The sequence below is a fragment of the Hoplias malabaricus genome, chromosome Y (genome assembly GCF_029633855.1).
Source record: "Hoplias malabaricus isolate fHopMal1 chromosome Y, fHopMal1.hap1, whole genome shotgun sequence".
Taxonomy (NCBI): domain Eukaryota; kingdom Metazoa; phylum Chordata; class Actinopteri; order Characiformes; family Erythrinidae; genus Hoplias; species Hoplias malabaricus.
Window position 1 is genome coordinate 8,616,573 of NC_089820.1, and position 27,321 is coordinate 8,643,893.

At 36.0% G+C, this 27,321-nt stretch overlaps 3 protein-coding genes across 6 annotated transcripts in view; 1 reads left to right on the plus strand and 2 right to left on the minus strand.

Moving 5' to 3' along the window:
- The window catches only part of gak (cyclin G associated kinase), a 34,432-nt gene extending 28,510 nt beyond the window's left edge, over nucleotides 1-5,922 (plus strand). For 2 of the 3 annotated variants that reach the window (XM_066656349.1, XM_066656351.1), the window contains one exon: nucleotides 1,954-5,921. In XM_066656349.1, coding sequence (XP_066512446.1) covers nucleotides 1,954-2,055 — 102 coding nt within the window. In that variant the 3' untranslated portion in view covers nucleotides 2,056-5,921. Of the gene's footprint in view, nucleotides 1-1,953 lie in introns of all 3 variants that reach the window. The other variant, XM_066656350.1, reaches the window with a different exon arrangement.
- A 1,856-nt stretch (nucleotides 5,923-7,778) lies between these two features.
- On the minus strand, nucleotides 7,779-19,126 carry LOC136677866 (UDP-glucuronosyltransferase 2C1-like). 2 transcript variants are annotated; one of them, XM_066655537.1, is made up of 7 exons: nucleotides 18,386-19,126; nucleotides 16,549-17,172; nucleotides 14,026-14,174; nucleotides 12,814-12,945; nucleotides 12,006-12,093; nucleotides 11,644-11,863; nucleotides 7,779-10,511 (listed from the first exon to the last, which is right to left on the minus strand). In XM_066655537.1, the coding sequence occupies exons 1-7, from the start codon at nucleotides 19,110-19,112 to the stop codon at nucleotides 10,220-10,222; spliced, it is 2,232 nt and encodes a 743-aa protein (XP_066511634.1). In that variant the 5' UTR covers nucleotides 19,113-19,126; the 3' UTR covers nucleotides 7,779-10,219. The 2 variants fall into 2 exon arrangements, with proteins under 2 accessions (XP_066511634.1, XP_066511633.1); XM_066655536.1 differs by lacking the exon at nucleotides 16,549-17,172.
- Nucleotides 19,127-24,234: 5,108 nt separating this feature from the next.
- tal2 (T-cell acute lymphocytic leukemia 2) lies at nucleotides 24,235-26,795 on the minus strand. The gene is made up of 2 exons (XM_066658318.1): nucleotides 26,054-26,795; nucleotides 24,235-25,216 (listed from the first exon to the last, which is right to left on the minus strand). Exon 2 carries the CDS (start codon nucleotides 25,197-25,199, stop codon nucleotides 24,831-24,833), a length of 369 nt encoding a protein of 122 aa, XP_066514415.1. The 5' UTR covers nucleotides 25,200-25,216; nucleotides 26,054-26,795; the 3' UTR covers nucleotides 24,235-24,830.
- Nucleotides 26,796-27,321: the final 526 nt, after the last annotated feature.

Below are 27,321 nucleotides of genomic sequence, written 5' to 3' on the forward strand. Positions count from 1 at the left end.
TTAATTTTACTACAAATGTAAGTTTCATAAGTACATTCAAACATTCAGAAGAAGTGACAAAGATCTGTAAACATTTGCTTATATTGTAAACAATAGTAACTTTCCAAGATTATAATAATAATAATAATAATAATAATGTAGCATATAAATCTACCACACAATCAGTGTAGAAAAGCAGCAAACAAACAGTTATACAAAAATTTACCTTAAAGCTTCACAGAAAAATAAATAAATAAATAAATAGATGAATATATATATATATATATATATATATATATATATATATATATATATATATATATATATATATATATATATATATATATATAGATTGAATAGATGCTGTGCTAAGTCAGTGTATTTTATCTGCTTGGGTTAGAGCTCACTGGTGGTTGAACTTTTGTAATGGCATTTCAGATTTCCCTCATACTCAACCAGGTGCTTTTGCTTGAGGTGGTGAAACAGATTAGTTGTGTTCCCCGCTTCTGTTGCTACAGGCTTCTTAATTTCTTGCATATTCCCATGGTTTATTGTACATCTGATATTTTGTAACCAAACCATCTCCACAAGACTGAAGTCATTCCCTTTTTTTTGGAGCAAATTCCTCCACCTCAGAGCCACTTTCCACCGTACTTCACTGTGACTAAATGACTCATGTAAAAGAATGTATGCCATATTATGGGTAAATGCATGATATCATTATGGTAGGAATATCACTATTATCATGAGATAATATTATTATTATTATTATTTATATTTTAATCATTTTAAAATGATCATGAATGATACAATATAGCCATAGTTGATGCCAAAAATTTACACACAACTACACTATAAAACTTAACATGATAACTTCACACATTCCATGCCACCATACATTTTTTGTGTTAGCTAAATTAGGGTACTTTTATTTTCACTGGGATTTTAAAATAATATAATTTTCTTTAGGTTTTCAGTCAAGCAAATGTTTATATTTTGTGCATACAATTTACAAACGCGTTGTTGGCTTTTGCTTAATTGGAATCAAATGCTTAGTATAGCCTTGCACAAGATTCTCTCAATATTTTTCTCGAATATTAACTTTATTTATACATATTAATACTAACTCCTGCCAGGTTTTGTATGGATTCAATCCTTTTATCTGATGAGTGCTGTTAACACGAGAGAAAACAAACATTGAAAGAGAACAAAACAGATGCCTTTGTTTACTTGCAAAAATAAGTGGAGTTACAATAAATATAGTTTGAAAGTCTTTAGGCGAGATGTATGTAAATGGGTCATCCACCCAGACAATGGGGAGAGAATCATATTTACTGTATATATTGGAGTAATTAGTAATGTGACATAACTAATAAAGTTATTAGTAATGTGTGGGCTGCCTTCACTCCATTCAGTATTGGCATGCTAGCATTTTTGTATTATCTTTTTAAATTTGTTGTTGGCTAACAAAGTGTTTGCTGTCTGACGTTTGCTTCTTCAGATTTGTAGTGTTTACCAATTAGTACCAAGATAATAAACAGACAACTATTTGTAAAAATGGATAATGTTACACTAATGTATTTGTCTGTTTATGTATAACTGTGTGACAGTGTCAGAAACCTTACAGTGGCTTCCAAGTGGTGAAGCGTCTTTTTGTTAAGAGAGAACCATTGGCTCTTCACTCACACAAGGCCAGCTGATGAGTGTACACTGAGGAATTACTGTTCACCTCCAGACGTGCTTAGCTTTCCAGTGGCATATTGTTAGCAGTCTTGTGAAAATTGTGATGTTTTTTATAGTACTAATCAGTTTATTAATAGCTTCTATTTATTGTTATTTATGTTAGTCTTACAGCTTCAGTGTAAAAGTAAAGATGCAAATTTCAGACAAGTCAATCCAGTCTAGGATGACTATATTTGTTACCTGCAAATTCCTGCAAGACTGCTTACAGTTTTCTCCCGATTTATCCTCCAGGCGACAGGGCAGCCATATGAGCAGCATGCCAAGATGATCTTCATGGAGCTCAATGATGCCTGGTCAGAGTTTGAGAACCAAGGATCTAAAGCCCTGTTCTAATGCACTCATGAAGAACGAGAATGCCATTTTCTCTCTCTCTGTCTGACTCTATTTCTCTCTACAGAACACAAACTGCCTTTAAGATGTAAGCATGCGCACACACACACACACACACACAGACAGGCAGAGAGAGAGAGAGAAACATACAGCCTCTGCTCCAACAAGGAGAGGCAAAGAGAATGACAGTAAAGCCACTCAGAACTGAGACGACGGATGGAGAGTGAGAGAGGAGCAGTAACAGGACCTCTCTGTCTTTCTGAGAGGACGGAGAGATGAGGCTGCTGTCTTACTGCTATACTGTCTCTTTCCCTGGCAAGGTGCACTTCTTTTCTTATCCACCGTAGAGGAGAAGTCCTCACACTCAGACCGGGAAAAGGAACAAAAAAGTGAAGAAATAAGACAATAATGCTAATCTTTATTTTATCTTTATTTTCAGATGTTTCTTTTTTATTATCTTACTTGTGTTGTCTTTCGCTACCTTTATTTGTTGATCATCACAGATTAGCATATCAACTAGTGAGTGAGTGTGTGGGGATCTGATTGAATCATGAATATATTGTATCCAAATTTTTTTTTTTTTTTTTTTTTTTTTTTGTCGGTGTTTTGCCCGATAACCAACTGCCACTAGTGGTCAATCATTAACTGGCAAACGTATAAGTATTACTTATTTAAGATTCTGAGTCTGCTTGGCTGACCTACATTCAAAGCCATTCATTTCCTTGGAAAAAATACTTGATTTAGCACTTCAAATAAATTCTGTATTAATACAATGAAAAAATGAATGGTATTCCTTGTATGGAGGGTGGAAGATAGAGCTGGTCAGTGCAACCAGACATCAGTGCATATATGAAATAAATGGCTTACAACCACATAGATACACATGCACTACAGAAGAACCCTGTTCTGTTTAAACTCAAGACTCAGCTAGATCAAAACAAAACACTGAATTTCCATTCTTTGACATATGAATGCACCAGCTGCTGATTACTTTGTGTGAAAGTTTCATGGTATATGGACCAATACAAATTGAGCAGAAAAATACTGTTAAATTTACACATGAATATGTACGAAAAATATTCCTAATTTAAAAATGGATTGATCAATAAACATTTGTCCAACACCAACCAAACTTTGAGAGACCTTATGAATTGCTCAAAGTTGTTTACTTGTTGGTGAATGATTAATTGGCTAATGATTTCCATCCTTGGTGTGTGTGCAGGTGTGTGTGTGTGTGTGTTCTCCGTTTGGTTTCAGGGTTTGTATCCTGCTGTGTTCACTCATTTTCTGAGTTCATTTAATCATAAGCTTTGAAAACCTCACTCATAATCAGAACATTCATTTGTCCACCTCTCCATAAAATGATCTAGAACCAGTTAGTGACCTAGAACCTTGCAACCTTACAGGTTTTAGCAACTGGGTGGAAAAAAAAATGTCTTCTTATTTATTGTGGGGTGAGCAACTAATTTAAAACCTGAAGAAAAAGAGACTAATATATAAAAGGTGTGTGTGTGTGTGTTTTGTGGGACACAGGAAATAAATAATAAAAAAAGAAAATCAAACATCAAAGTTAAAATTATTCCAAAGCATCTCCTCTGCTCGTGAATGTGCTTTATCTGCTCTTTACTGTGGAATGTAAATTTTTTTTTTTTTGGCTTTTTATTTGTCTCATAAGAATCCTTTAAAAACATGGCATTATTTTTCTAATCTCTTTTACTTGAAATGTTAATGTTTTCTTTAATTTGTTTTTCCTGTACATGACCAAACATGAAATGCCTGACACTCTCAAACACTTGCTAGGAAAGAAATTAAGTTTGTAAAAAGAGTTATGAAAAAGCTGTTGATAAAACACTGATGTGGACAAAAAATTCACTAATCTCTCACAGGGAGAGCATTACAAATAAACCACAAAATTCAGTGTGAATAATAGACAATTACATGGGGTCATATCATGGACCAAACATGTATTGTAGTTGATTAATCACAAATATTTTTATTGTGATGATTAATTAGGTATTATGATTGCCTAAACCTGACAGGTTTCTTGATTGAACTGGTATTGTGGTGATTTAATTAGTATTCATACGACTTATGAATGCAATTCATGGCCAAAACTTTCTGGAAACTGTCCAGTAATAATTATGGGCTCAAACATGTGGTTGATTTAATCTGGTGTTTGCCAATTAATCTGGTATTGTGGGTGGCTTTGCTTAAATAATGGCTGATTAAACCTGGTAATTACCTATAAACTGGGTATTATCTTTTATTTTTACCTCAAATACTGGTGATCATTTTCCTATTGTGGTCTCTCTGTCTCAAGCAGTAACCAATCAATCTGGCATTTGGCAATTCTCTGAGATTGACTGCCTGTTCATAGATGACTGCTAATTAAATGAGAATTGAAGATAAAACAATGGGATAACCATGTATTTAACTTTTTAATTTAATAATTAAAGTACTGATTTATGTAGGGTGGTTGGCCCAATATCAGTCTACAAGACTTTTAATGCATATTTCTGTTTTTGGGAGGTTAGTCCTAGACTGAGTTTTAAATGAAGAAATTAGGTATAAATTCTACTTAATACAGATGCACAGGCAAAATTTCAGCAAAACTACAGCCTTAATCTGTTTATAAAAATGTCTTTGAAGAGAGAGAGGGAACATGGTTAAAAAGCAAAAATGCCCTGAAAACAACTGCAGAGAGGCTTGGAGAGATGAGAAAGGCTTGATTTCATTCCTTTTCATGCTGCTGGATTTAACACATTCCAAGTGATTTAACTTCAAAGTAAAATTGAAAATGAATTTCAAGGAATTCCTAATCTTGATTAAACAGAATGTAGTAGTTATATCTTGGGCAGAAGTGTATATTGTTAATTTAGTGATATGTTTATATCACCCAGTTGTGGGGGTTAATGGTGGAAAACACTGTAAAAATAACGCTATATTTTGGTAAAGGAGAAATCTTATTTTTTCATGGTGACTCAAGTCATTCAGGGTTTTTCTGTTACTCCTATTAAGCCTTCCTCCTCAGTCTTACTCTCAACAATTTTCTGTTCCCCACTTTAATTTTAATTTTAATTTTTTTTTGTAGACTGTATGAATGACCAATAAACCACATTTCAACTTGAAGCCTGTGCAGGGCTTTTTTTAAGCATTTACAAGGACTGTTTGTTAAAGTATTAAATATTAAAGTGGAATTTTGACACGCCTAGATTTCATGCAATTTTGTATATTGTGTTTCAGACATCTGTTTTAACGGTATTTTAATTGAATTGTTTTTATGAGCAGTGATGTACACATACTGTATGACCGTTGGGAATCCTTGTAGTACCAACCAGTCCCGACTCCTAACATAATCACCTAAAGACCAATTATAAACAAGGGTTATCTGTGAATAGATATCGGTTATATACCACTATATAGTTATGCATACCGTGACCCTGCAATGGATTAAGCGGCAAAGATGACGATGACAGTTATGCGTAGTTTACAGTTACTGTTAGTTGTCTTATTCAAATGATAGCATGTGTGTGATTGGCTTATACCAATTATAATGTGAACCCTACACCTGAGTAAAACTACACAACATTAAAGTATATTGTCTTTAGCAATATACTCTTGCTAAATAAGACGACGTACTCTCTGAACACACTAATTAATTAATGTAGATGAAAGCTTTATAGTGAGATCAGATCCTTAGCTTGATAGATATCTAGCTACGTTTTTGCCCTCTTCACAAAACACCAACCATACATTTACTATTTATTATTTCCCTTTTAGTTCATATGTAATGTTGCTTTATGATTTTATAATAACTGTTCGTTACTCGAAAACTACGACAAAATAAAATCTAATGTATGTTCATGCACGTCCTATTTGGTGTGGTCTCAGTTTGTAAGTGTTCCTCACCTTCAGGTTTCAGCCTTACTTAAAACATCATTGACCACAAAACTGCCCTTATCTAACGTTATCTTGCTATCTGTTTTGTTTTGGGGGTTTTAGTTTTATTATTACTATTGTTAATTAACAAATCTATAAATAAAATTAACGGTATAACTAAACTAGCTATATGCTTACCTTATCAACTAATTATCCGTTCCACCTTAAACACTGCAGCAGTTACACATATTTTTACGAGCGAATCGTGAAAAACTTAAGGTCAAAAGGAAATTCGAGTAAGAATTGGGCTAATTAGGCGAAATTTCAGACGTCAGAAATTCAAATGCTGAACCATTTAAGGTGGTAGGACAAATTCTAGCCTCCTTTCCTCAAATGACCGCGGGTTAAAGACACAGTTAGAGCCAGCAGCCTTTCAGCAGACTTCTCTCGGTCACCGTAGTCTTTCTAATCATCTCGGTTTTATCCGATCATCTAAGGAAAACAGACGGGATCACAGAGGGAAAGAGATCTGTACACAGGCCGTGGTCCAATACGTGAGAGTACGAGGATACAAATACAAGCGAGTAGACAAAATAAAAGTCCTTCAAAGCACCACATAAACACCATAAACTACATGAGGGTGCATCATGTAAATTTACCCCATCATTTAATGGAAACGTTGGATTATAGAGATAACTTTGTGCAAAATGTGCTAAAACATATAGGCCTGGTGTAAAAAAAGAAAGTAAACGTTCTCGGGGTATTCCACAATGAGGGACTTTTAACTTTTTTAACCGCCAGAGGGCAGCAAAGTAGTTGTTAATTACACAAAAAACATACACATCCAAAATCATATGCGTAAAATTAGACACGATTTTTTCTGTAGTACTTGTGCTCGAGTTAGTTTTAGAAATTATTTACCAGCAAACTAAATTATCTGACTATGTAAATATAATATTAAATGGAAAAAAAAAATCTGTTAAAATCTGTTTAACAGATCTGTTATCTGTTAAACTTCTCACTCAGGAAATAAACTATAAATCTACATGCAGTTGTTTTGCTGTTTTGGCTTATACAAAGGAATAAGGATTTTTTCTTGCATTTATCTTTTTCATTTATCATTAAATTTGTCATTTAAAAAACTGTTCCTGTACTGTAGAATGTTAACTAAGGCAAAACGTTTAAATTCTTACAGCAATATTTGGAAAATATTTTGGGTTTTTTTTGTTGAGACTTGAGATGAAATTATTTTATATAAAATGTTCCTGTCACATGGTAAGTTAATAAAGGTAGAACATTCAGTCTGCAACTTTCTGCAAATATTTTGGGGAAAGTTGTGGTAAAAGTTCTCCCAATGTTACATAATAACAAAAGAAGGACATTCAAAATGAAACATTCTGAATTTTTTTATGGATGTTATTGAGGCTTGTCGTGACAGAATTTCTTATTAATTGTTCCTTGTGATGTTTTGACAAAGGTAGAATGTTTCTTCCTTCAAAATTCTAAGGATGTTCTGAGGATGTTTTTGAGGTAACATCAGATTGTACTAGAATGCAAGAATCATGAATAAACATTCAGAATACAGAAATTAAGCATATTCAGTCCAAGTAACATTTTGTAAAAGTTATATTTCAGAATAGTTATTTTATATTTCAGGAGCATATTCATACTTACCCACCACAGAGGAAAGAAATTCTCTAAATAAGCTCTTTCGTTGCTCTCCTTTATTTCTGCTAGATAAAGTTAATCTGTGTTTGAGATCAGTCTGAGAATAAAGGATATATTCCAGTTTCTGAAATATGACTCCTGAGAAATGACACTTAAACTTATTTGTTTATGACCCCAGTTTATTTTTTAGTTACTGTAAAGGCATAGACAATTTAGTAAAAAAAAAAAAAACTTTATAATGAACTCTTGGATAAAGCTATCAACAAATACTTTGTTATTGTAGATAATCAGAAAGTGTTAATGTTTTAAGCGTTATGAATCTAGTGGTTATGAATAAAACCACTAACGGGCAGCTGTCCTTCACATTTTAAATAAAATCTATTTATATTGATCCCATAGAAATTTACGAAGGGTTTTTCTTCTCCTGTAAAGTTGCTATTTTGGGGGATACATGTTTTTAATTGGACAGTGACAATACACTTTTACTAATATCCCATACCTGAAACACTAATTCACACTTTGATTACATCTAGATTGGATTACTGCGACACAGTACTAGTTGGGCTCCCTGCTACTTTGCTCAAAAAGCTTCAATACGCGCAGAATACAGCAGCAAGTGTTCTCACTCACACCAGATCATGTGAACACATTAGCCCCAGGTTAAAAGACCTTCACTGGCTTCCAGTTCATTACCACATACAGTATAGTTTTTAAATCTTTACATGGTCTGGCCCCTGACTACCTCTTTGCTCTGTTGTCCAGTCACACTCCTTCATGCTCACTTCAGTTGGCTGACGCTCATTTGCTCTCTGTTCCTCCTGTCAAACTACACAGGTATGGAGACAGAGCTTCTAGTGTTGCGGGCCCAAAGTTATGGAAATCTATCCCCCTGCATCTTCGTCTCTGCCTGTCACTTTCAACCTTTCGGAAGCAATTAAAAACTTTTCTTTTTCAGACTTCTTTTCTTTATGTATAATTTACTGTCTCACTGCCTTGTTGTTGTAATATAGATGTAATAGTCCTCTTTTTTCTTACTGTACTCTTATCATGTCTTAATTTGTAATTTTACTTTATTTTGTCTTTTACTCATTCTTTATTTATTATTGTTTTACTTTAAGGTGTCCTGGTGTATCCTGAAAGGTGCATTTAAATAAAATGTATTTATTATTCCTATTAAATCTAGCCATGTCCATTCAATAGCACACTGATGCATCCATCCATCCATTATCTGTAACCGCTTATCCAATTTTAGGGTCGCGGGGGGTCCAGAGCCTACCTGGAATCATTGGGCGCAAGGCGGGAATACACCCTGGAGGGGACGCCAGTCCTTCACAGGGCAACACAGACACATACATTCACTCACACACTCACACCTACGGACACTTTCGAGTCGCCAATCCACCTACAACGTGTGTGTTTGGACTGTGGGAGGAAACCCGGAGGAAACCCACACGGACACGGGGAGAACACACCAACTCCTCACAGACAGTCACCCGGAGCGGGAATCAAACCCACAACCTCCAGGCCCCTGGAGCTGTGTGACTGCGACACTACCTGCTGCGCCACCGTGCCGCCCCACACTGATGCAATAATAATTAAATTGATTGGGGCAGTACGGTGATGCAGCAGGTAGTGTCACAGACCACAGCTCTGGGGACCTATGGTTGTGGGTTTGAGTCCCACTCGGGGTGACTGTCTGTGATGAGTTTGGTGTGCTCTCCCTGTGTCCGTGGGGGTTCCTCCCACAGTCCAAAAACACGTTGGTTTCTCTAGAGTGTCAATGGGGTCTCTGGGGTGTGTTCTTGACTTGCACCCAGTGATTGCAGTGGGCTCCAGACCCACCGCGACCCTGAACTGAATAAGTAGTTACAGTGAATGAATGAATGAATATAGGCTCATTCTTAAATTATGTTCCAAATCAAGTTAGCACAGGGGCAGTTTAAGAATTTGAATGTCAAGAAGTGCCTAAAAATAATCTTACACAGGTGATAACATCATGGTTGTATATAAAAGGATGAGATAGAAAAGGCAGACACCTGATAGGGGATGGGTTGAGAGTCGCCAATTCATAGATCAAAGCCCGTGGTAATTCAGAGGTCAACATTAGAATTGATTAATGATTTGATTGGACAGCATCGATATTTCTTCTGATCATGTCTCTTTCATAAGAAAGCAAATCCAAAGCCTAGTTATTTCTGACTTAATATGGTAAAAAGATGCTTCAAGCCCATACTTCTCACAGACTTCTCAGAGCCACACACTATTTAAATCCAAGCCTAAAGATGCATGTCTTATAGTGACATAACGCACAAAAATCACAATCATAAATAAAATTGCAAAGAAAGGCATACAGAATTAATTGATTGTACATAATAAAGTGGAATAAGAAAGATACACCTATGGCTCATTAATTAAATGTAAATGCAGATTCTAATGTAAATAATGTTATCAGTCCTAGGTTAAGGTTATTTATTTATGTATTAAAATCCTATTCATTGATTTCCCATTAGACGTTCAATAATATTTATTTCATATTAGACATTCGGGGGAGTTATAAGGAAGTGTGAAATGTGTCCCTACCATTGTTGAGACCAAATATACACTCTTGGCTGGAGTTGTATCACTCTGCCTTGTTTTTGTGGTATTTGTGTGTCTGCGTGCGGCAGCATTTCCTATAGCATAAGCTGCAGCTTTTCATGATGATGACGAAGATCAGAGTCGTCACACTGATAAGGAAGAACAGGACATCCAGGCAGAGGTACTGGTACCAGGTGAGATTGTGAGCGGCCACTCGCAGATGTCTGGCGCCTTTATTCCTCATCACATACTCGATCCAGAACACAGCTTCATCCAGGGCTTTAACAGGACGATCGTGATGGATCCGGGACAAACGCAGGGCACTGTCCTTATAACTGGACAACGAAATATAGAATGTTTCTTACATTTACAGTTTACTGTGACATTTGAAACATGCTCTTATTCAGGGGCACTTACAATTTAGAAATAAAATAGAATAAAACTTAAATGTTAGCTGTGTCTAAAATAACAAACTTAATTAATTGAGCGCTTGCAACACAGGACTATGTCAAATATATCACTTATGGTTATTCATTGCAAAGGCTCGGTTGAGAAAGCTCTAAAACATCAAGGATGATTAAAAATTAACAATGTACATATTGTCAGTAGATGATTTAAACCTACTTTCTCTGTATTTCAGTATAGAAATGTTAATACTTGACTTCTCAATCACATCTCTAATATACAAACCCCATTTCCAGAAAGATTGGTAAACTTTCTAAACATGCAATAAATAAATGAATAAATAAAAACCTAAAATCTGACAGTTACTCAAAAATTGGTCTCAATGGTCACATTCAATGGGCACATTCAGCAGTGGTTTCCACACTTGGCTTTACACAGTGAAATTTCCTCAGAATTTCTTAATTCTTTCAAGATATTATCAACTGTAGATGGTAAAAGTCCTAAACTCAATGCAATCTTGCGCCAAGAACCATTGTCTTTGAACTGACTGACAGTCCTCTCATGAAGGGCTGCACAAAATGGAGAACCATTTGCTTCCTTGTAAAGTCTAAGCTTTTGGTGGATGCTCCTTTTATACTCAGTCTTCATGACCTCACATGCTATCAATCAGACTGCTATAATTGGAGAACCTTCCAGAACAGTGTTACTGTCAAAAATTCACTTTTATTTTACCTGTCTCACAATTTTTTTAAAAGAATGTTGCAGGCATCAAATTCTACTGCTTTATATATTATTTTTTTAAAACACCAATATGTTTGTCAATTTTTTCTTTGTACTTTTATCAGGTAAAGAAAAGTTCAAACAATTTAACAAATTACAGTTTTTACTTTGTATTCAATTTATCTTTGGAATAAATTGGATAACGTTTTGGAAATGGAGTTTGTAAAAAAAAAAAAAAAAAGTGGAATACTATTCTAAATGTGAACTGAATTGAGAGATATTAATAAAGTAGGTAGGCTGATTCCTGGGACTGGGAGATGGTAATTAGTATGTGTCTCTTGCCTGGGGTCACTAATAACAGTTTTGAGAGTGTCCACCAGGTCCTGCATCTTCATATTGTTTAAGTTCAGAAACTCAGCGGCGCCTTTAGCCTTCATATGGACCATGTTATCAGGCTGATCACCAAATATTGGGATTCCCACCATCGGCACGCCGTGATAAATAGCCTCGTACACACCGTTAGTCCCGCCATGGGTGAGGAACACTCTGGTTTTTGGATGACCTTGACAAAAAATATAGATGACAGATGACAACAATTAATTAATCCTATAAAATGTATGTTTAATTTTTAAAACATGCATATTTTGGATGGCTAATATAAGCCTAGACAATCTCTCAGATGAGTAATTAGGTGCAGTACTGACCTAGTAGATCATTCTGAGGGATCCAGTCATAAATCCTAGTGTTTGGAGCCAAAGTGACCGGCTTCTCCCCACCGTATTTCCATATGACCTGTCAATCCAATAATACAGGGATTCATACAGGACACATATCCTGTGCATTTAGATGTATTAAAAATTACTTTTTAACAAATGAGTTTAACAAATGAGGACTTCTATTCTGTCCTCTAAACATTACAGGTCTTAACAGGTCTTAAGTTGGGGACCTTCTCTCTGGAGCATAAACTGATTTTTTTTAGGAACTACATAGAAGTTTGAGTCAACATCTGATATGAGTCGCATTAAAAAAAGTTCACTTTCATAGATATTGTGTGCTACTTTTTGGCAGTAAAATAACATCACTCAGGGCGGCACAGTGGCGCAGCAGGTAGTGTCGCAGTCACACAGCTCTAGGAACCTGGAGGTTGTGGGTTCGATTCCCGCGCCGGGTGACTGTCTGTGAGTAGTTTGGTGTGTTCTCCCCGTGTCCGCGTGGGTTTCCTCCCACAGTCCAACACACGTTGGTAGGTGGATTGGCGACTCAAAAAAAAAATGTGTGAGTGTGTGTGTTGCCCTGTGAAGGACTGGCGCCCCCTCCAGGGTGTATTCCTGCCTTGCACCCAATGATTCCAGGTAGGCTCTGGACCCACCGCGACCCTGAACTGGATAAGGGTTACAGATAATGGATGGAATAACATCACTCATTAAACTGTAAATCCAGTCATCTGAAATTATGAAATGAAAAACCAGAGAAATATTCAGGGTTAATGTATGAGTCTTTCTCCTGAAGAACCTTTTGAGGGATCTGTCCAAGAGCAGATGCGATTAAGTTGCTCTTCTCTTTGGTTATGTTTCTGATGAAGGAGCCCAGAGAAAACACCACAATCCCATCATCACCGGAACTCTGAACAAACTCTTCAAGGTCCTACACACAAACACACATGTATACATACATAAAAACAAACACGTTTAACAGAAGGTTTTAGGATATAAGCACCGAATAGCCACCTTGTGGAGCATTATGCCAGACTGGCATAGAAGAAGCATTTACGCTTACTGACTGACTGACGCCTAATGTTGAAATGCACATGCGCAAGTAGGAACTGTTAATTCAGACGTATTCCACAGAAAGAACTTAAGATGGTGCCACTACACCGTCTACTGTTAGTTCAGCCATATTTCACATTAAAGTTCGTGAACTCAACTTGCAACTGTTCGGTGATGATCAGAGGTCCTCATTTCCCTTGATAAGTACACTTTTTGGGACCTAAAATGTGTGTTCAAGTGTTCAAGGTGTCGAATTGGGACACACTCGTTCCACTTCAGCGCTGTAGGTCCTCCATCCACTGCGGTGCAGCTCAGTGTTTTACTGGAGCCTCAAACAGAAATATGCTGAACGTTGTTGAGGTAATATTTATCATAGTCTCTTTTTTATAATTGGAGAATATTTCTTTTGTTTTCTACTATATATTTAACAAACAGAACGTCATCTTGTCTGTCCCTATAACGACACAAATACACGAACACATCTCACCATTACCGACTTTCTGACGAGTAAATTACATCTGCACAGCTTTTTGTTAATTTCACACAAAAACGGGCAAAATCTCCGGATTATTAAAGCCAGAAAACCAGAGCGAGGTGTTCCTTTACAAAGTGTAGATTTCTTGGTTAATATGTTAAAATATAAAGGTGCTTGGTTTTAGAAATGTTCAAAAACTTAAATGTTAAAATGTTGTTGCTGTCTGGTAAACACGTTGATTTAATGTCATCTCAACACGGTGCTTCAGTTTTGTAGCTTTGTATGAACAGAAAATAAAAGGCTTTCCATGATCATACACACACTGTCAGCAAATGACAAGATAAACTATTTTTGTAGTTTGTAATTATTGTAAACAAAGACATTGATATAAAGCACCAAATCTATATTTTTTTAATTGTAGCAGAATGACACAGGTTTATTTATTGTACCTTGGAGTTTGAGAGGTTAAAATTGATTCATTACCTCTGGTAAAGGTTTGGCTGGTCTGCAGTGCATCCCACCAACGTATTTGAAGTTTGGGAGGAGTGGCCGTGGATACTCAAAGTCCCAGTATGTTCTGATTAACCAGATGTCAGCTTTGCCCATCAGCTCACAGTAACTAGTAGGTCTACCTGCATTAATGAAATTAACATGGTTGTTTTTTTAATATAAAGTTTCTGTGTATTTATTTTCTTGCTTTTGGTGGCCTGGGGTATGTCAAGTGGTTATGGCATCGGGCAAAATACTTAACCCCCACTGAAAATAATGCATATATCAATATTTCTTGTAGCAGTTGAGACAGTACCCCCCCCCCCCCCGGCATATAAAGGTTTGTTAACCAATTCAATCAGGAAGATCTCATTATAATATGTCATTAGTCTAATATTGTAACACTATTAAAATATTTTTAAAAGGATGAAGGACTTTTTCGCATGCTTACTAACAGCTGTATGACTATAATGTCTAATGTGTAAAATACATGTCACCTACATAAATATTCAGTCTAATTTTTTTTTCCTTCACAGTCAGCCAGAACTGTCCTGAATCAGGGAGAATAATCTCAGGCTGAGCAAAACTTACCTGTAAGTTCAAGGGTTTTGTACACACAGTCTATCCAAATTGTGGGTGGCCAGGTATTTGTAAGTGTAAATGAATATTAGACAAAACTATAATAAATACTAAAAAATAAGATCTGCCAGAATCATGCTTAAAATTCCTTTATCAAATTTTGAAGTCTGCTGAAGCCTTTAAAACAAGAAATAAGCTGAAATAAAAATACATTCTTCTGCATCACATTCATATGGTGTGCCTCCTACATTTCGAACTGCAGGACATCCTCTATGAAGATATTAAATCTGAACACATTAAAGCAGAGGAAATAAAATCTGTCTGGTTTGCTAAAATTCATAAATAACTGAGCAATAGGAATCAGAATGGTCAAATATGTTCTATGTCCTTTAAAGTCTTCAACACTGGTTTCAGATTGAGCAACACTACATTGACATCTAGCAATTATAAAATATTTTTCTGCTTCATTTTGACCAGAAAAAAGGGACCTAAATTGTGTTTTTCTTTTAATCACAATCAACAGGTTGTGCTTACCAGTTTATAGCATTTTTTCTATCTATCCCTTGGAGTAAACTTAGCGTTACCTTGGATTTAAAGCAGTTATGGGGAAAAATGTGCTTTACAAGACTGACTTTTATTGTTCAAACGTTATTTGGATTTACTTGTTAGTGTCTCTTTTAATGTCACTTTGCCGAGGTCCCAAGCCCGGATAAAGGAGGAGGGTTGGACGTAGAGCTAGTAATTCTACCCCACATAAATCGTTTATTTAAATTTGGTTTTCTAAAATGTAACAATACAGGACATAACTGATTTATGTGATGTGGGTCTAGACAAACATTAAAATCATGAGGTTATTTTGAGAAGTGATGGTTATATGAGAAGTGATGGCCTATTTCAGTGACAAAAAAAAAGAAAACACAAAAAAACAAACAAACAAAACAAAGAATAAACAGAAGAAAGTCCATTTGTTGTGCTAAACATACTTAGGGTGTTTTTCACTTTGCCATGACTTTATAATGTCTATTTGTAATTCAAGTGGTACGAGAGGAATGAAGTCGTGGGAGAGACTTCTTTTTGCTCAGTTCATGTCTGAGATGCCCTTTTGCAAGGCACCCAAATGATCCACGAGTGTTGTGAATGGCTGTCTGCCCCTAGTGCAACAGTGTGTGTGTGTTTTCACTACCACAGACGGGTTCCATGCAGAAGACACATTTCTTTGTGTCAATTATTGACAAATGTACTTTTGACATTTCTGAGGGGCTTGTCATTGTGAATAAAAAGGCCCTTTAGTGCAAAACATTTAATAGTATTCATTAACTAAAGGACTACTTTACGAGTGTTATCAAAAGACATTTATAAAATTCATAAGATGAATTTGCTAGCGCTCCAGTCTGTTTGTGTTCTCAAAACCGGTCTAATGTGTTTATGAAGCTCCGGTGTCAGTAAATGAATGAAAAAAAATCTGGCTCGGTACAGTATGCTAGATTTTCTCTCTCTGCTCATGGTAAAGGCATCTTGTTTTTACACAATGGAAAGAACTCCAAAGGTTGAAAAGCACGAACAGAAATGAGGATTGCTCTATTCCTGTTCTATAAGTAGTTCAAATTTTTACTTTTTACTATTTTACTATTTTGGATCACTTAAGGTGGAAATGTCTCCAAACTCATTCACATCTGTTCAAACAATAGTCATCACTATAAATTTTAAGCACAAAACTCTTGGAGGAAAACACTAACTGACTGAACAAGACCCTCAATGGGAATATCAATAATAATTATTTTAGTATTAATAATAGTGATGCATTTACTTAGAGTAAAATTTAAAAAGACAGCAATATTTGGCCAATAATTAAGAGGAGGAGTAACATGGGCAAGCTATAATTACTGGTCCCTCCTGGAAATAATGTTAATATTTATGGGTTTTGTAAACATGACTCACCTAAATATTCAATGTAATAATCATCATATTTTTTCCACAAACAGAGAGCCATTGCATCCTGAGTCAGATAGAATAAAAGACTCATCAAACGCTCAGAGAAACTCATCTTGTCTGTCAGTTCGCTCATGGTCCCAGGGGCATAGGATGGAGGGGAAGGGAGTTGACCACACATCCTCTCCACAGTGTGTGCCATAGAGAACCGGAATGTGTAAATGAAGGGCACATTGAGAACTTCAGCCAAAAGCTCTGCACAGGGGTAAAGAGGGTCTGCCAAGATAGTGTCTAAACTCTCTTCATTAATTTTTCCCATTATTTCTGGAGACTTCAGCACCCCATCACAGTATTTAAGCATGAAGTCCTGGTCTTTGGACAGAAGCTCGTAGAGACTGATGTGTTTCTGCAGCACGTTCATACGATGAGACTCGTACATTGAGAACTGCAGATATTCCTCCATGAAATCATCCAGGTCCTTCACAGTCATGGACATGGTAAATCGAAGGACACTATACCTTGGTTGTTCGCTACTGTCCATGTACCATGTCGCATTTGGGATCAATACTGTCACGTTATGACCTCTGTCCATTAAAGTCTCCAACACTGGCTTCAGATTAATCCAGTGGCTGCCTTCAGAGGGCCACACTAAAACATTCCCACATTTTACATTCCCAAAAACAAAGAATTGCAGAGTGAACAGAGACGTGAGGCAGAGTTTAACCTTCATTCTGATCAGAGTGAAGCAGAGAGCACATGGTTCAATAAAACTTTCACAGTTCAGGATAATATTTAACTTGAAACTTGAACTTTCAGACAGACATCACCATAATATAAATCCTTGCCAAACCACTGTAAATGCAAAATGGGATAAAAAGTTGACTGTGGCTTGTAGAATGCTGTGAATTTATAATTACACTGTCCCTCATCTAAGTAAAAACTTTAATTTATAATGAAGTATATTACTATGAGTAATAAGTTATAATTCCCTAGTTTCATTCCCTCAGAACAAATTGTATTTAAATTTGAATTGTATTGTCACTGTGTTGCTTTGTGATTGGTGACACCACTGACTCTGAAAATTTAACTTCTATTTTAGATGAACATGTTACAAAATGAGAAAAAAACACATTGGCACACACTTCAGTTCATGTGCTGACAGATTCTGGATGTTCTAAGAACTTCCAGTGATGACAATACTTACTCCCTCAGGGCAGGTTATTGAGAAGATACATTTTTGCTTCTTATTGGTACTTATACACTGTCAGAAAGTTGGTCACTCTGGTGGTACCTTTTGCTGTCTCTGTGGTGGTACACTCAAGGGTACATATATGTACCTTTTATTTAGGGAACATAATTGTACCTTATTCTAATTGTAGATTTTAAAATTGTGTTGATTTCATAGACCCAATTTCATCTCCAGGATTTATAGTTTTGTTTTTTTTGACACAGTTCTATAAAGAAAACTTACAAATTTTCACCTCTTTTTGAAGAAGAGAATGTAATGTACCTTTAGGTAACACAACTGGACTTTTAAACACTTACTCTACTGTAACTTTTTTTCTGAGAGAATACTTTTTCTTTGGTAATTATTTTTACATAAAAACAACAACAAAAAAAAACTCTGCTGGAGGATAATTTAGGATACCCTACACATCACTTTATGTACTACTATAACATAGTAGCTGTATCTATTTTATCTCTGTGGGATGCATTTTCTGATAATACATCAAAGCAATTTTGTAAGTCACTTTGCATAAAAGCATCTTTTAAATCCCATTAATATATTTTAAATGATGTACAAACTCAGTTTACATTATCAGTGTGCTAAATAGACATCACTTACCTAAATATTCACTATAATAATCATCATATTTTTTCCACAGACTGCAAGTCATTGTGTCCTGAGTAATATAGAAGAGAATATTCATAATTTTCTCTGTAAAACTCATTTTATCCGTTAGTTGACTTAAAGCTCCCGGCACATAGGATGGAGGAGAAGGGATTTGACCACACAGTCTCTCAACAGAGTGAGCATAGGAAAAACGATGTGTTAGGACAAAGGGAAGTGCCAGATGTTCGGCAAGTAGCTCCCCACAGGGGTATAAAGTGTCCACAAGGACAGTGTCCAAGTTAATTCGGCTCAGTTCAGCCAAAACCGATGGAGATTTCAGAACGCCGTTGCAGAATTCCAGCAAAAGGTACTGTCTCCTAGAAAATAGGTTGTAAAACCTTACGTTCTTCTGCAGAAGGTTCAGACGAGAACTCTCATTCATTGCAAAGTCCAGGTATTCCTTGAGAAAATCCATTATGTCCTTCTTACTTACAGATGTGTTAAAGTGGAGTAAGTTAAAGGGTGACAGATCCCTGGGGCTCATGTAAATTGAGGCACTGGGAACCAAAATTGTCAAGTTATGTCCTCTGTCAATTAAAGTCTTTAACACAGGTCTCAAATTGATCCAGTGACTGCCCTCGGTGGGCCACACTAAAATATTCCCACCGTCCACATTTACAAAACTGAAGAATGCCACAGTGAACAGGGCCAAAAGACTCGGCTTCAGCTTCATCCTCATATTTGATCTGTGGCTCAGAGTTCTACATCTTTTAAAAGTCATCCACATGTGATTATTAACTCCAGGATCTGAACACACGCTTGTTATTGTAATGTCCCTGAACTGTGTGTCAATATTTATCCAACCTCTGATGAAATTTTGTGATTTTCCAAACGAAAATAAGTAAATACATCATGGAAAGAGGAGCAGCTTTTGCTTGTGAACAAAAACATAAATATGTAAAAAACTAAATTTGCACACACTACATATTTGTTTTATTTTTGTGTTTAAATGCATTCACTGTAGACAATATGTTGACATTTGTTTTGCTAAGATAATCAACAAAAACATTTCTAAGTTCAATATAGTTAAGATTTCACATTCTCACTCTAACTTTGCCTCTCAGACATGTCAATATGAGCTTTTTATAATTGTCCTCTATCTCTCTGCCCTTTCTCCCTCTGTGTTCTGTCTCTCTGCTTTCTCTTCCTCCTACTCTCTTTCCCTCACCCACTCCAGTCACTCCCTTTCCCTGTTCTCTCTCCTTTCCACTGTCTAACCTTCTGACTCTCCGTTTCTTGATCTCTTCTCTCTTGGTCTCTCCCTCTCTCTCAACACCCCCTGCTCTCACTGAGTTACAGCGCAATGCTTTTTGAAGTAGAGATTTGCTTAATCTGATTAGTTTTTGCAGGGCTGGTGGTGAAAGAGTGCTCCAGAGGAGAGGACCGCAGTCCCAATAACAATGGAGCCTGGAGCCTAGAGCTAACAGTGCACCTGCCCACACACAGACACACACACACACACACACAGCATTAACACCACTTTCACACACGAATACAAGCCCATGTTCCCGAGACTTATTCCAGCTCCTGGTTCAGGGAAAACAGAAACGGGGGGAATGGGGAAAAAAAGGAAAGGAGAGACAAAAAGAGAAGGAATGGGAGAATAGAGGCTAGTGAGAGGGAGGGAATGAAAGAAAAGCACAGAGAGTGCAAAAGGGAGGAGGGGCGAGTGTAAAAATGTTAACATGCAGAGTGTGAACTGGGATAAAGAGATCAGGCTAATCAGCTTCCAGCAGAGACACTTATTCAGAGAGAGAGAGAGAGAGAGAGCACAAAATTGCGATCTGGTATAGTGTGATATCAGATTTTGTGTGTGTGAGATATCAGATTTACAGAGTGTGTGTAGCAGAGATAAGATGAGTGTGTGAGCAGCTGATTATCAGCTGGAAGCAGAATAACATTTTCGTGTGTATGTGTGATGTACAGAAGAAATGAGTAGACACAAAACAAACACAAAAAAGTAACTATACCAATAAACCAGTTCAAACAGTAATTGATATTATTATTTTATTTTTAATATTTTCTTATATTTGACATATTATTTATTGTCTGATATCATATGCATTTGCCTCCAATCAATGGAGAACTCTCACATGCAAGTCACACATGCATGGTTATGATGCGCCCCCCATAACACGAGAGATGTTGGCTTTTGCACCTATCACTGATAACACTCTAGATGTTCCCTTTCGTCATTAGCACAGAACACACAACCTCTTCTGACCACAGCACACATGTCTACTGTCTTTTGGACCATCTGAGTTGAGCTTGGGCCAAGAGAACACATTAGCTGTCCTGTACAGCATTAATGTATACATTTCCCATCGCATAACAGAGTTTCAGGCTGCATTTCTTGACGCAGTGGCAGACCGTATTAAGTGACAGCATTGAAGTACCCCCAAGCCCATGTAACTGTATTTATCACTGTAGCATGACCATTTTATAGGCAGTGCCATCTGGGGGCTTGAAAATCATGCTTTATTCGCATTGATGTCCAGCCTTACACTACATGGTATGGCATTTCTCCAGATTTCCTGAATCATTTCTCAATATTAAGACTTGAAGTCTTTGCAATCTTGCACTGAAAATGTTCTGTTGGAACTATTTGACAATTTTGGTATAAAATTACGAGTAACGAAGATTTAGACATAGTGTGAATGCTCATTTTATAACTTTTGTAGTCAGTGATAAAAATGAGTGATAGAAATTTTCTATATAAAAAAAATTGCCCCTAACCCAAATTTTTTGGAGTGTTTGTCAGGCAGCAGAAAACACCACCAAGCTGGTCAGTGACAATTTTGGAAATGATTTCTCAGTTAAATAAAACTTGAAGGGAATTAATGCAAATTCATGTTTATATTCCATTTTACAAAATGTCCCAGTTCTTAGGGTTTATAAAAAGTAGAATAAGTCAAAATTATATGAGTTTCTTTTCTCAGATATTAGCCCGCCACATTAGACTGTTTAACTAGACTAACTGGCAGCTAACAGCATCCAAACTATGCCCATTCTCTACTTAATTAATTAATTTCACAACTTTTTGATAAAGAAAGTCATATTCATGGTAAATAGAACTCAGTTAAGAAATTAACAAAGACATTTAATTCAGAATATTTCTACATTCTTTTGTAGTCTAACTTTACATTGGAGTTAACAGTTCCGTAATGTTCCGTAAAAGTCATGATGGAGATCATTTTGTCTACACTTATGTTTATTATGTTCTTATTTTATACTGAGCATATTAAACATAGTCACAATTAAGTACAGGAGACTAGTCACAATTAAGTACATGAAGTGTGGTGATTGATCCTGACAATTCTTTTTAATTATCACGTGACACCCCTAATATACACCTTTTATGATTAGTCTCAATTTCAGAAATAGGGTAAGACAAAATATATTCTTCTTTTAACTGCTCTACCTATGGCAGTTTTGAGGAACTTATGTGTTGTATTGCATTTAACAGTCGCAAGCACATTAATGTTGACTTAGTATTTAATCTGATCAGAACTCAGTGATGGTTATGTACTCCACATTATGGAATTTTATTTGTGTCAAATGTATTGGAAATTATTTTTCAAATATATAAAAAAAAGAATAATTTTAATTAGATTTTTTTTCATTTTCACAAAACAAATAAAAAAAATTTAAAAGCAAAATATAAATCATAAAATAAAATTGCTATAAAATAAAAACATGAAAAAGGCCCGTCTTTTTTTCTTCTCTGAAACCAGAAATATTTGTTCTTAATATCACGGTCAAAGCAACCTACAAAGTAATACACATCTTTTTTTTAAAATACATTTTTCACTGGCTCTTTACACGGCAATATTTGCCATGATTATGTTTCTATATTACAAAGAATAATGTTCTCCCATACATTCATGCAACACAGTGGCAGAGAATGCTGTAGATTGGAAAATATTATTCCAAACCATCTTGTTGACCAACAGCTGTATTAACAGTAAGAGCTTTTTGCTTCAAATGCCTTATGAGCTAAAAGGTATCAGGAGGGAAAAAAAGACCCTTTTCAGTTTTTATTTCCTTGCAATTTTATTTTGTTTTGTTATAGAATCAAATAAAATATAATTCACTTAGTACATTTAGTATGTTATTTCTGACCATGAAAATGAAAAATGACCCAGGAAAACCAAAAAATTGGCTATACATTCTTTTATTATAATATTAAAAATGTACATGGACCCAAACAAGCCACATATGACTCCCTTGCTTGACTCCTATAGATTTATATAGCTCTACATTCAACAATATATCTCTCCTTCTAGTTCACTAACTTTCAGAGCCTGTATGGATTACCATTAATATAGGTAACCAAAAACTCCCATAATGCCCAACTCAATCTCTGAGTTTTGAATGAATATTACAGGATTTTCAAGATGACTCACAGAAGCAGGACCCTATATTTAGGTAGACATTTTCTCCTCTTGATTCAATAATGCAACTTCAATAATAATAATAAAAAAAAACATTTAATTGAGCTTTAAATGTGCAGATGCTTTAGAGTTGCCTTAATAAATGACTATCAGCGTGTAATCTTCAAAATATTTTTCTTAAATTCTTGTTTTTATCATCTCACAATAGTCTGCTATTACACTTACACTGAAGGACTGAAAACACACAGGGACACAAACTCTCTTTCTCTCTCTGACGCTCTGTTGGTCAGTGTGGAGATTTGACTCCATGGTAATCTCTGACCTGAGGTCTGAAGTTAAGCTGTCCATTCACTTTTGGCTCTAAGGCCACTCGGACCCTCAAGAGGTCATCACTATGAAACTCAGCTGTCAGCTGACCATTACAAGGGTCATCACTATGGTAACATGTCTTAAATGACGAACACAGTTTAACAACAAGGTTTTGTTACTGTTCTATTTTGTTCTGTTACTGTGTCATGCCTGTACTAACATATTATTGGTTGTGCTAGAGTTTTGTTGGTTATGTGTTAAAATATTTGCTAATAAATATTCACTGATATTTTGTATGACATCTGATATGAATATATTAACCTCAAGGGGAAAAAATCTTAAGTTCTGTAGGGGCTGGTGTTGTGGGTAACACCAATATCATCCACGTACAGCAGATCAAGGCTCAATTCCAAGCTTGGGCAGTGATAATCAACTAAATCAAGAGAATTCCTTGGACAACATTTTGGACAACTATTAATATGATAGTGTACATCTGTAAAAAATTAACATAGTATGAGGTTCTGACTATTTTGCTAAATGCTGTAAATGTAAAAATGTAGTTAACATTAATTTTTGATAAAGCACAGGACAGGTATTATTTCAGCCAGCCCCCTTGAAGTACATTGTATTAAGAGTATTGGCTGTACAAGGTTCTCAACTACTGGGCTGTGAATGATTTTTTTCCTCAATAGAACTGGAAATTTTAAACCGGAAGCTAGAGAAAAAGCATGGATAATTTTTCTGAAATTATATGCTTTCCTAAACTGTACATTGCCATCATACTATGCAAATATTTAATTATGCAAAACTCTTGAAGTCTCCCATGCTGATTTTTTTCAATTTTAATAACAAAAATTGATGTTTTAAATTAGTACAATAAATAATACATTCCAAAGAAGACAAAAATATTAAGAGAGTGATATATCACTTCTACAATGTTTACAGCACAAAAATAGAAACAATCTTTGGCTACATTTCATGTTTGCTGAACAAAAAGCATTTTCAGCATCAATAAATTAAAATACGTTCAATAAATTAAAATAAGAATTTTAAAAATGAATAACATTAGTGCAGTCTGACTGACTGATAAGGGAATAAATATAAAGTTATTACTGTAAAAACAGCTATATATTTTTTAAAATAGTGTAAAGTAATAAATAACATAAAATGTAAACAATAAATACTGAATAAAACCTATTTTGACATTGTTCAAACAAACCCAGTGGCTTCTGCAGAGAGGTACAGAACCATAAAAATCCACTTTCTTTTTCTGAGTGTAAACTAAACGAACAGGATTTGCTTCATCAGTTTCACATGCATAAAACACTGCAGAAATTGAGTCTATTTCAGGACAAAATCTTTTCTGGAGAAATTTCACAGAACCTTAACCTGTGACATTAAACAGCTGCTATTTAGGCTGGGTTTATTACTGTTCATCACATAAAAAATCATGATTAGCTTTGGATCCAAAGGTAATATATGATTACCCAGACGCCAGAGTTCCTCCATCGCATTAGTTCTAGATTTCCATCTACAGTTTATCTCTTTGAAATCAGAGCACACAATCATAGATCCTGTTTGTAAAAGGACAGAACACTGTTTAGGTTCTGTGTGAAATTACAGAAGGAAATCAACATCACCTCCATGTAGTTAGAGGAGACAATTGTTACTAGATGTTCTAAGCTGTCCAGGTTCTACCAGGCTTCTGAGCTGTCACTGCTAGAGGCGGGGGACTGTGGGGATTGAGGGGAGTTTGGGTCTGAGTCGCTGTTCCAGGTGCGTTCAGAGCGATGTTCCAAGCGTCTGAGATTCTGCATGTTCCCAGTGATAAGGGACAGCAGTGTGGCAGGGGAATGGGTGGCAGTGGAACCTTCTCCCTGCTGATTCTCCAACAGTGTGACCAGGAATGTGATGTAGCGCATGGCGAGCCGCAGGATCTCATTCTTGCTCAGCTTTTTCTCTGGTGGATGAGTCGGGATTAGTTTCCGAAGCTCTGCGAATGCTGTGTTCACGTTGTGCTGGCGCCAACGCTCACGAGTATTAGTAAACACCTTCCTCGTCATGGTGCAGGCTTTTTAGGCTGAAAACGATCAAAAAGAGGTTACATTTGTAGTTAATATATATTTGCAGTACCATGATGTGAGTTTCCTCTAAACCATTTTCATTTATTTATTCACATTCATGTGTTCATATAGTTCTGCTGTACACCAGTACTTTGAAGTATAAATGTATACTAATATAAGTACGTAATAATACATAGTACTAGTACTGTAACTGTATTATTTACATATTCATATTTTGTATACTGTGTATGTATTTATTATTCTTATATATTGCTTTTATTTTGTTGTACATTTGTTGTACATATCCTGCGTTGCGCCCAGTGATTCTGCAACCCTGAACTGGATAAGCCGTTACAGACAATGAATGAATGAATGAATGAATTTGCACTGTATACATTCACTGTCTGGTTGACACCAAACTGCATTTCTTCACCCTGCACTGATACTGCAGGCAACAACAATATAGCTATGTTTATATTTAGCATTTATAGCATAAGAACATGTAAAAACAAAATTACATATTCCTAGAAACACTACCACTATAATGTTTACAATGTCCTTAGAAAATTATGCTTTAATGCATTATTACACTCACAATTCCTATATACTTGTTTCACAAAGTGTATGTTAAACATTTTAATAATGGAGAATATAAAATATTACAGCTGTCTCTAAAATTACATCAGGATCTATAAAGCATATTTAAAGATTGCACTTAATTGTTGATATAAAAAAGAAGTATTATTTTTTCAGCCCTAACAGGCAGTAATTAACACTTTATAAATGCAGTTATAAAGCATTATTTAAAAAAAAATTATCAGGAATGACACTGAAAGTAATCTAAGGACCCTTACCTGTGATTTGGTCCCTACAGAATGAGTGAGCGTGTGGAGTGGGATGGAAGATTAGTTGGAGAAGAGCAGCGGGTCCTTTCTCTCCAAGCTTCAGCCTCTCTCTCAGCTCCTTCACAAGATGCTCTCGGAGAAGAGGCAATAAGAGGGAGTGGGAAGGGGAGAGGGAAGGGGAGAGGGAGGAGAAAGGGGGAGTGCAGCATAACAAGTGCAGGCTCACATATTTTAAACTGGGAGTCATTTACACTGACAGATAATTCAAATTAAATCCTTTACACCTGCCTATAAACATCCTTTAACACATACCAGTGACTACCGCTGTTTAGACAAAATTGGTCAAATTAAAATAAGAGATGTATATTTTGCCTTATACTTGAAAATGTGCACTGACCATGGACCACCAGGAAAGAAAATTGTATATATGAGCTTTTTTCCTCAAGAGAATGTGTTAATTTCGTGATCTAATGAATAAGTGATGGCAATAGTATCAAAAATATCTGCAAAAAAACAGATTTTTATAAATGTTTTGGATGCATATTTTTAAGGAGTATTACAATAACCCAATTTAGAATCTGACAGAAAAATTGCTTTTCAAGTTTAGGTACCATTTCACCCGTTCGAATGCCAACACTATTTCCACTTCTACTTTTCTTACTACTACTAATTCTTTTAGCCCGTAAAACTTACAGCACTGTAAATAAATTGCCATAAACCTACAAACCCTACACCTTTAACAAGACTTTAATAAAGCTTCAGTTTGTGGAAAGCAAAAAAGAACAGATCTGCCAAATTTAGCAGGATGAAAGTGTAAATAGCAACACTGCAGTTTTTGACAAAATTAATGATTTCAGCTCAGAGGAGACATATTACCCTGTAAGCCATAACAAATTTGTTTGGTGTTGGATTGTTTATACCTAATGCACACAGGTTTCTGTGTGTTTGTGCACACACTCTGGTCGTCCACCTGCTATGAGCCACTGAGCAGAAACACCAACATCACGATCTAAGCAAAGGCGATTGGCTAGGACTCAGAGCAGAAGCATATTCCCAATGACACGTTTACAATCTGGGTTTTGTTGAAGCTGTGGTAATCTTGTTTAGCACGACCAGGGGCCACACATAAATTTCACTGTCATAAAAAACACACACAGGCCTGAGGGCTGACAAATTCTTTGGTAAAGGGGTCCCCTAGGGGTCCCTGAAAATCTCCCCCTTCTCCTGGCCCCTCCCTCCTTCTCCCTCTCAGATCTGAAGCGGCTGTCTAGCTGAAG